General features: G+C 34.4%; 2 protein-coding genes across 2 annotated transcripts; one reads left to right on the forward strand and one right to left on the reverse strand.

The window, feature by feature from the left end:
- The first annotated feature begins 366 nt into the window (after window positions 1-366).
- Window positions 367-3,067, forward strand: LOC109817613 (uncharacterized). The gene is made up of 8 exons (XM_020382926.3): window positions 367-668; window positions 735-865; window positions 946-1,023; window positions 1,267-1,311; window positions 1,421-1,465; window positions 1,576-1,627; window positions 2,277-2,373; window positions 2,755-3,067. Exons 1-8 carry the CDS (start codon window positions 425-427, stop codon window positions 2,918-2,920), a joined length of 858 nt encoding a protein of 285 aa, XP_020238515.1. The 5' UTR covers window positions 367-424; the 3' UTR covers window positions 2,921-3,067.
- Window positions 3,068-4,538: 1,471 nt separating this feature from the next.
- On the reverse strand, window positions 4,539-9,853 carry LOC109817614 (lipase class 3 family protein). The gene is made up of 7 exons (XM_083063047.1): window positions 9,300-9,853; window positions 8,969-9,166; window positions 7,227-7,499; window positions 6,853-6,955; window positions 6,208-6,326; window positions 5,774-5,950; window positions 4,539-5,515 (listed from the first exon to the last, which is right to left on the reverse strand). Exons 1-7 carry the CDS (start codon window positions 9,603-9,605, stop codon window positions 4,769-4,771), a joined length of 1,923 nt encoding a protein of 640 aa, XP_082919173.1. The 5' UTR covers window positions 9,606-9,853; the 3' UTR covers window positions 4,539-4,768.
- Between the last annotated feature and the right edge of the window lie 1,071 nt (window positions 9,854-10,924).

The following is a 10,924-nucleotide window of genomic DNA, read 5'->3' on the forward strand; positions in this document are numbered from 1 at the left end:
AACAAATTCGGGTGTAGTGTAGAGACAAAGGAAGATCCGGTGTGCACTTTTTCCAATCCAACTCAACACCATACTTTGTCTGTGATTTTTGAAATAGAATGTATTGTATTTTTTGTCATTTGATATTTATCTTAAGAATATTTATATTAAAAAGAAAGTTATTTTAAAAAAATATAGTTATTAAAAGGAAGGAATGTAAGAATGATAAATAAAATTAAATGTGTTAAGAAAAGTGAAAATCAAAAAATTATATTCTCTTTATTATTATTATTTTTTTAATTATAGATATAGTATAAATAAAAAATAATTAAAAAAAAAAAAGAAATTATATAATAATAAGTGATTTGTATGTAGAGATTTAATTGTTTAAAAAAGATATTGGGTATTGAGCGAAGAGTGAATTGAGCAATTGGGCGCTGCGTGGATGAACATAGCAAGTAGCAGTAGCAGTAGCACCACTTCCGTTAACTTCCCCTTCCAACTCTCGCCACTCGCCTCTCGCGCGTCCCACCAACGCGCCACTCTCTCCCTCGTTTCCCCCAAAACCGCCATGTCTCTCCGATCATCACCCTATCCAGTCGCCGAACTCAGCCACCACTCCGACTTCGAACCTCTCCTCTCTCCCGACGGTTACATCTCCATCTGCGGCTTCGGCTCCCTCCTCTCCGGTAACTAACCACCTCACTCTCCCTACTAACCTATTCCTATCACTAACTTCTTCTTTCTCTCCGCAGAGAGAAGCGCGCGAAGCACTTTCCCCGATTTGGCTAACTTCAGAACCGCAAGGCTCAACCGCTTCCGCCGCGTCTTCGCTCACGTCGCTCCGGTTTTCTTCGAGCGCGGCATCGCCAAGCCCCAAACCATGGTTCGTTCTCATTGTCAAATTCAAAAGTAGCCACGTTGGACTTGCAATTCTATCATGCTTTTGTTTTCTCTTGTTTTTAGGAGATTTCCAGCTTGAGTGTGGAGCCCTGTGAAGGAGAAACTCTTGTCGTAACAGTCTTTGAGATCAGAAAATCAGAGGTACATTGCTCACTAGTCAGTGCTTCAATTTTCAAACCGGATTCGGTCAAATTTTACTTTTACGCATTCAGATAATTCTGATTATTGGATGAAGATTATAAGAGGAGAAAATCAAATTATTATTTTTTTTATAGCTCGTCCAGCTTCCGATTTGCTGACTGCATAGTAAATTCAGGTTCAGTGTGTTCTTCTTTTTGTTAACTTGAGCTCTAGTGCTAACGTTTTCTGCGGATAAATTTGCAGATTCCAGATTTTATCAAGAGGGAGGTTGAGTTTCGGTTTCTTGCTGTAAGCTTGTAGATGTTAATTTTGAGCCTTGCTGTTGTTTTTATATTTTGATTGTCTTGTGATATTTTTATATGTGGTGGTGTGAGATGTTTAGTTGCTTGTGTGGTAGGTTCTTCCTGAAACGCTCGATGGCAAGTGTTTTGACTTTCCTGCGGTATGTGATGATTGCTGTTGTTGTGCCAATGAATAAATTATGTCTGCTCATAATGATTGTTGATTATTTAGTTAGCAAATTGGTTATTTGATGAGGCAAATTTTTCTCAGGTCCTTTGTGCCCGTTATAGTGACGAGGAATTTTTCAACATTAGATGTAAAGGTAAGTCTCATTGGCGTTGTGCTTGTTAAGGGCAAGAGTCTTGTATTGTCTTGGAAACTGGTAAGGCTGGTTTTGTCCAACTTTTTCATGTTTGTGGATTTATGTTTGCGTCCATGTTTTTTGGCATAGGTATAAACAAGTATCTTGTGGAATTGAATAGAGTTGTGTACGTAGAAAAACTCATGATGACTTAACATGAACATGTTATCCTAATAAATATATATTGTAACAAATTCAGCAAATATTCACTGATGGATGACGTTAAGGTTTTTCTGGAAAGGAGAAAGGGGGGACTGGGACTCTATAAGACTGTAAGTAATAACAAGTTATGAAGTTCTAGTTAGAGACTTTAATTTATCTTATATCAATTTTCTTTGTCTCTGCTTGGCGGGATGCATACAATAGTCAAAATATTTCTAGGTATGCCTCAATATTTCATAAATTTTCTGGCTAGGCAGAAGGGTTTAATGGTTCATTAGATAATAGGAATTTCATCCAATCATTTTACTGTTGGTGATTTCTACATTTTACGTTAAAAGTTGATCCGATTGTTTGTTTATGCATGCCATTTGTCATGCCTAGATTGTTTCTTTCTTATTTCATGTCTTTTGTCTTCATTTATGCATTCTCACATTACAGTTCCTTTCAGGAGACAAGGAAATCTATTTTCAGCAATATGGACGGTGGAATATAGATAAAATTTGGAGAGATGATGTGTTACCTTGCCGTGTTTATCTTCGACACTGGTAAGCACGTTTTGAGTAAAAGCCGATTTGTAATTTATTGATTTGATGTTGACAGAGGAAACAGTGTAAGGGTTATGTGTAAGGGTTATGGATATTAATGAAATCTACATATATTACCGAGATAAATCTTCAACTCTAGTTGAAAAAATAACATCAATTATACCTATGAAAATGCACCTAAGTTTTGTCCTGTCAAATTTAGTTGTCACAAATTCATGGACAACAATACAACATTGCTCCTCTTTCTCAATATGCTTTCAATGTGTAAAATAAAAAGAGGTTATCAGTTTCGACAAAGCCAAATAGTACAATAGCTGTCCGTTATTTAAACCCAGTCTACTTTTGGATTCCCTGTAAATTAACAGTGAAATATTTTTGCAGTGTACTAGCAGCAAAGAATCTTGGTGAAACAGCCTACAACAACTTTCTGGACCACACTTTTCTTGCTGACCGCAAAACAACCATTCGCGAGTACTTGGCAACAACAGGTTCTGGCATCATGGAAGAGCAGCCCCCTGAATCCGTCAAGCATCGCTATGGCGGTTGATAATTCCAATAGGCCATTTTTACTGTCATGTGGCCATTCGGTAGAAGGGAAACTTTTATGCTTGAAAATCAACATTCCATTCCTTAGAACGATTAAAATATATTTGGTTCATGTTTCTGAAAATATTATATGATATTTGAGAATCAATTATTTTTACTCCATTAAATAAAAAATAAAAGAAACATGATTTTACTGAAGTAAAACTTTTCATTTAACTTAAGAATATTAAAAAATATATATATATTGTCATAGGAACAATTCTTTGGAAAACATAAGTAAAAACCATTTTTCAAACGTGAGAAATTAACTTTCTCAACTTTAAATTTTTGAAAAAGCAAAAAGAATTGTTGTATAAAAAAAAATAAGTACTACTTCCTTTTAGTAAATAAAAATTCTTACATTTTTTAAATTAAAATATAAGTAAATTTTGATCAAATTAATTTTATTTCTAAGACAATGAATGATAGTGCTATTTATTATAAGTATGGTTAAAAATATTTTAGTAAATAATGTATATTTTATAAATAAATAAAAATTATAAGATTAAATGTATTTAATAATTTTTTAAATTTGTGTGAAATTGGTTGTTGTGAAGGAGTACCAATTTACTATGGTACTACATTATAGATGTGGGATGACTTGAGAACTCATGGCACACCGTTAGTCACGGTACTGTATCAAACAATAAGCACTATAAGGATCAAAAGTGCATAGAAAATTAGCAATATAGAACTAGAAACAGTGAGCAGGGACTAAAAAGGGGCAGCAAAACGGTGGAACTAAAATGTTATTTATGTCATTTGTAAATTGCTTTATTTGTATTATTAATTTTATTAATATAGATTGAACTAAAAACCGGAGCAATATATTTTATTGATTTCTTTATTTTTTATAATATAGATTATACTTATAAATTGGTTTGTCATCACTATCATACTATTGTCGTTAATCTTCAATCTCTTGAAACTTTATTGAAAAAGCATAATCATTATCAAGTTTTAATAAAAATGTTATATTTAAGATAATGATTCTATCACTGTCCAAATAAAAAATGTGCATTAAGTAATCTGATGATAAGAGATAGTGAAGCTTTAAAACGAAGGTGACCACATAATGCGTGTATCAGGATACAATATAGATTTGATACGTGTACATCGTAAACTTCGATTATCCAAGCATCAAACAACAATCATCTCACCGTATTTAGATCTCTGGTGGCTTTCAGGACGGATATAAGAATCTACATAATATAACAAGGTAAATGATTACAATAAATATAAATACATATTACCAAAATATTCAATTCAAATATCACTACCCATGTCATTCCCTTAAGAATAATAATATGTATATGAATCTCACATTTATGATTGCACCAACTATTTCAGGGCAAATGTAAGTCGTTTGCTGATAATTTTAACTTGGGAATTCCTAAATGCGTCATGATTCCAAATTGCACGCAAGTCCTCCGTGTGAAAAAAAAAAAAAAATTACCGAACCGTTGAACCCGATTCCCAACCCCCAGTGATTTAGTAGCATAGACTGCATAGGAACCATTCATGAACAGCACAACTATACTAAGATTTAAATCCTCTTAACATGAGTAAATGTGTTAAAATAACAATAAAAAACGCACTTCCCATTGATTCGGAATAAAATGCCTATGTAATGTTAACAACCTTTATAAATCAACAATAAATGCATCATTACTTTCTCATTTTATACATGTACCTACCTTAAAAGAATCAAATTCATACATCAAAAATTTCTACAGGATGGCAGCAGAGATGATGAGAACTCTGAAATCTGTATTCACTAACAATTTTGCAATTGCTATATTGTTTTCTGTTAATTCAAAATAGCACAGCTGCTATCTTTCTCAAGTTCTCGTATTAATAGTTCCATCATCTTCTTATACATTGGCATGTAATGATCATTTATCATGGTTTTTGATAGTCTGAGCTTGCTGTACAGCTCTCTAGGTGTTTCATACAAGCAGACATGTTCTTCTACAGGGTCATCAGAACCTGAATTCGACTCATCCGATGAAGGTACCGAAACAATATGCATGATTCTACCAGGGGGATAAAACCTATGGCTGTCCATGTTGTCTGATGTTGTGATTGAATTGCTACTGCATTCAGCAGCATCAACAAGTTGATTCTCTTCTTCTGTGATCTCTTTTGCTGCTGCAGCCTCTTCTTCTTGAGCATGAATGTTCATCGCATTATCCTGTTTCTGAAGCTCCTTCTCCAGTTCGTACCATAATTGGCCTTCCGTGAAATCACTGACAGCGGATGCGGTAATGTCTTCATTAGCAGGAATGAGTTGTTCATCTTCATCTGTGTCATCATGACCGGATCCTCCACTTGAAGTGTTTTCATCCTTAAGCATAGGTTCTCTCACTACCTCTTCAGTCATAAGAGTTTCTGTGCTTCTCTCGGATATTAGACAGGCTTCAGTTATGTCCTCTGCTTTAGAGTTTAAAGATGTACCCACGTTTCTGCGGCGTGCACTCATGCAAGACCATGATGACAATGATGAACGAGTTCTGACAACAGCTTCAGCAACACTTTGTGCACGCTTCATCACAACCTGCAAGTATAAAATAGAATCTCCATCAATCAAGGGTGAACTATGGGAAATCCCTGAACTAATCAAGTATCTGTAATATAGGTCTCAATAATATCAACAGATAAAACATCCCTTCATGTTAAGCAAAAATAAATAACTAAAAACTTTGCCAATTTCTGATGAAGTCCTAATTGAAAACTACATCCCAAGGAGCACTGTGTACCGCTTGCTGTGAAATAATGTCAATTGGAAATCAGAAAGTTTTGAAGTTGAAGTTACCTGGGTACCACTGGTTACCGGCCACAGAATAGCACCAGCACCAGCAACCCTAGCTTTTGCACTAGATATAGATGGTAAGCGAGATCCAAGTGCAGTTGCAGAGCGGTAGACAACATTTAGTACCTTTGTATGTTCAACCTGATCACGTAGATCATTCAACCAAGAGGATGCGGTGACCTGATTCAAAACCAACTTGGGTAAGAAGCAGAACAAGAATACATCACAAATTTGGTCTTGCAACTCTAATGTGGTCCACATTGTTACTCCTATTTAATTAACTTTGACATAATTTTTCTAAATTATTAGTTTGATTAAAAAAGAAAAGGACATTTTAGATAAAAACTAGCCTAATAGGAATGGCCATAGACGCTCGATGAAGTATGTAATGAACTTTAATATTTTGACAAAATCATCTAAAGTCCTAGCTAACGCACCTCAGAACGGAGATCATCAATAGATGAAGTTGAGAATGTTGGCACCAAGTCAGAACCATTTATAATGGTAGTAATAAAGTGTTTTCCTGATTCTGCTAACTCCCATGTCATACAAGCAGCTGCAAAACAGAAAATCACGATACAACAAATTAGCAAGAGAAGTATGATAAAAGCAGAAAGGATCCCATATTAGAGAAAATTCAATGTAATAAAGCAAATTAATCAAACAGAATCATGGACAGCATTGTATTAAACAAGAATTTCAAAACAAATAAATATCATGAGATGTGTTGCACTCATCACTTATCTTTCGTTTAGTGTTTATTTGCAAAAGTAACTAGAAACTACATAAATTTTACAATTTTTAGGCAAAAATAGGCATGCTTGCTATCAAGTAATCGTTACTTTTGCCATCAAACAAATAATAAGAAAAGTACAAACTTCAAAGATATAGTACATCCTTGACAATAATAATGTGCTGAAGTAATTGGAAATCTCATATGGCCACAGAGAAAGTTCAGTGAACTTGCATGCACATTCACACAATCAATCAAGATAATGACAGGGAGTTATAAAATGCAAAATCTAATGAATAATCTAATTGCTCAATTGAATAGAAACTGAGTAAGTAGTATAACTACATGCCTGGGGCAAATGTGACACATGTGCTTGAAGAGAACTCTTTCTGCTCTCTAAGAATATATGTTAACAGTGCAGCAGTACCACCACCAAGTGAGTGCCCAACAATCTATAGAAAGATAAAATAGGAAAACAGATTAGTAAACATACTTATACAGGCATGTATACAACACTCACGAGAGAGAATTAAAAATGAAATACAATTTTAAAATGAAGAAATAAATTATGAAAAAGGGAATGTAGAGTAATAAGGCATAATGTAAGAAAGAAGAAAATAAATGAAAATATATTATACTATAATTTATCATTATTGGTGAGTTATCTACTGTTATACATCGATGTAATGATACAGTTTTCCAAATAAAATATCAAACCAATACCTTGACTTTGAAGTCTGGACATTCACCAAGAGCCTTAAGTAGGGTAGGAGTGCAGAGCTTAGCAATCCAACGAGCTGCAGCAACCATGCCACAGTGTGCATATCCTAAAACCAAGTTGCTTATCCCACCATCATTTAAAACTGAATGGTGGAATGGGACAACAGCACCAGTTGCAGCTGTCAGTGTGTCTTTTATGCTATGAGTACCCCGGATCAATAGAAGTAAACATTTTGACTGTGTATCACGTATAATTGTGAATGCAGGCTTCAGAAGCTGCAAAAATATATCATGCCATAGAATCAAATTGAAGAAAATTAGGAAAACATGCAGAAACACTTCAGAAGTTGAAAGTTAGGAAAAAAGAGAGAGAGAAAAAAAAAAAAAAAAAAAAAAAAAAAAAAAAACAGGTGCATACTTTTTCATGACAGAGAATAACATATTATTTAAGATTTAAAGACTAACAAATGGAAAGAGAGCCACAACAGTTTCAGATTTAAAATACAAGTCAACGTCACTGTGTATAAGGCCATTGATGATTAAATGATATAAAATGTATATAATAGTAACCAATAACAACCGTCTCAGGCTAGCATAGATTATCACATCTACCTCAATTTTCTATTTTCTTATTCCTTCCTCTGAGCATTTTTCATCAAGTCAAAGAATCCTCAAATGGTGATAAAATAAAATGAACAACCCAAATTATAATCTGAGAGGGAATTTATAACATTTAAGTTTTGTATAATATAAGTCTCCCTTGTGGATTATTTTTCAGACTAATGTCAAACCTCTGATTGCTCGAACAGATTAGTCTGTTCTCAGCCAACATTCTAGACTTATCTGGGTACTGACAGTACAGGACAGGGTAGCACTAGAAGACAGAAGAAAAATCGTAGCAGCAAAGCTATTTGCTAATTGCTATAGGATAAGATAAAAGCATAGTTGACAGATTAAAAAACAACAGAGTAACCTAGTTTTACACTTTTACTTACTCACTTTGTCTTTAACCTCTTGCGTATTTAAATTTGTTAAAATACATATTGTATTTACATATATAACCTCAGAGCCCTTTTGTTAAATCAGGGCATACACACTTCCACTACATAACATGAATTATACATACAAATACAATACCACAAGGGGAAGAGGATTCTCTCATGTGAGTTGATGAATCATGTGTAAGTTGTGTCTATCTCTCTCCTTATTAAACCTCAAGGGCTCTTACCGTTAAAAAAAATTATAGAAATCAGTACAAAAAATTAAAACAAAGGGGTCACTCTCAGAAAGCCTGATACCACGGGTAGTCTAAAGTATAGCCCCCCTTATCTCAAAGAGTCAAAAAAAGCTTTTCGATATAAAACCAAATCTAGGGACAAAGATGAACTGGGAAACGTAAGAGCACTTCATGTCACACAAAACTACCTAACAAAAACTTGTGTTCTCTGTCGTATTAGTTTTCTTTCAGTATATAAAATATTTATACAGAGAGGATCAAGACAAACAAAATGACTTTTAGATTCAATTCATCGGCATTCCCTTCTAAACATGGTGAGAATGATGCCACTATCTCTAAACCCATCTGGTGGCTGAGTCAGCCTCTCAGTGAGAGCGTGTGATTTGTCCCACACTCCTACTCCTCTCCACCACTCACCCCCAAAATATAAAATAAAAAACACAAATAAAAAGTAAAAGAGCATATAGAGAAGAGAGAGAGAGAGAGAGAGGATAAGGACAAAACATACCCCAGCTTTTGGCTTCTGAATGAGCACATCATCAAGGGAAAACCCAGCAGAATCTAAAAACACAGGAAATGGCTTCTTGGAGAAAAGCATACACAAAGTCAAAAGCCTCAACAGTTCATACAGCTCCACAATTATGTCATCCCCTTTGAGCTGCACACAATCACTCCCAGCATACACACTTGCAACTGCCAAATTACCCTGCAAAATGTAACCCATTACTCCCAAAGCCACAATCCCCCAAAAACTTGCACATTTCCACATACCCAGAAGCAGAAAAACACTCAATTTCACTTGAAACCACAATTTAACTAAGAACTTCATAGTTTATCACCTGTTTGCGCATGAAGTAGTTGATGCCAAAGGCCAAATCTCCGATGGGCCACTTCCCGAGGGTCTCGGAATACGTGAACCTCAAAGTCTCCGACAGCGTCACGATCGACTCCAGCAGCGTCGCCGGCGCCTGCGCCGGCCGCCGGGAAAGTCTCTTCCGGCGAACCGATCTGCTGGATTTCGACAGGTCGCCACCGGCGACGTGATCCTCATCATCGTCCTCCGCCTTCTTCCCCAGCCGCCGGCTCAGGACGTAGTACAGCATCACCGCCGCACCGGCCGCCGTCGCCATTGTCCCCGCCGCCATACGGTGCCGGAGATCAGCCAGGTGCCTCAAGAATCGAAGAACCGCGTAAAATGAGGGAAATGGGGACGAATTTGTTTGGGGGAAATAATGGGGTTTGAAAAAAGATAATAAATTTGGGGTTTTGGGTGTGAAATCTGAAACTGAACAGAGGAACAGAGGAGAAGGTGGTCCTTCTCTTTATGGGGAGGGTTACCCACTTGGGAACACATCATCCGAAACACACAAGAAGCTTTGTTCACTGTTTTCAACGTAATTACTATAATGCCCTTGTTTATTTGGGATACTTGGACATAATGGAAGGGTAGGTTGGGTAGGGCGAAGCATTATGATATGATGAGTGGGAGGGTGGGCACGTTAGACTCTTGAGTCTTGAGGTTAAAATCGAATACAGTAACAAATTATATGTTTCTTTAATTCGATAACACTTTAAAACCGTTGGGTTTTCTTTTGAATTTTGTCAAAGTCTATCATGATGATTGAATTAATTCTCGAAGATTTCGATTTGAAGTGATTAATGTTGAAAATAATTTATGTATCGGAATTCGGAAATGATATTTTAAAAGTGTAGTCAATAAAGATAAGAATCCGCGATATTGTTTTAATTTAACTAATATGATATTGTTTCAAGAGATTTGGTTCATGTATAAGGGTTGATTGTAACTTAAGTGTGTTTAAAATTTATTAAAAAAATAAAATGAGTAGTTTTAGAAAATTGTAAATTTAATTAATCTTGTGGTGTGTTTGGATGAGAAATTTTATAATTAAAAAATTAATTTAGATCTATTTTTTTTAATTTATTATTTTAAAAGTCAATAATTTTATTACATATAACAATTTATAACTAAAATAGTATAAAATATTTTAAAATTTTAGTTAATAAAAATATGAATCAACTAAGCATTAAAAAGATTATAAATTAATTGACACGATATTATTTTAATTTAACTATATGATATTGTTTTGATTTAATAAGTAATTTTGAAAAAAAAAATTGTTTCTAATAGAGAATAATCATAGTCTATGTGAAAATAAATGTAATTAAAAGTAATATTAAAAAATAAAGTGAGTAGCTTTAGAAAATGGTGAATTTAATTAATTTTCGAGTTTAATATTATTAATTTATTAGTGTAATAATAATATTAAATTAACTACAATTCAATTTGGATACAATTTATAACTAAAAATAGTATAAAATATGTTACATTAATTATATTGTTAATTTTATTTACCTTCAAATCTAAAAGTATCCAGTTTTAAAATAACTTAGTAACAAAGAAAAAAGTATTCCCTTTTTATCCAAATCAGTCAAGTTGACCGCA

The sequence above is a fragment of the Cajanus cajan genome, chromosome 1, assembly GCF_000230855.2.
Source record: "Cajanus cajan strain Asha chromosome 1, NIPB_CcT2T_4, whole genome shotgun sequence".
Lineage (NCBI taxonomy): Eukaryota > Viridiplantae > Streptophyta > Magnoliopsida > Fabales > Fabaceae > Cajanus > Cajanus cajan.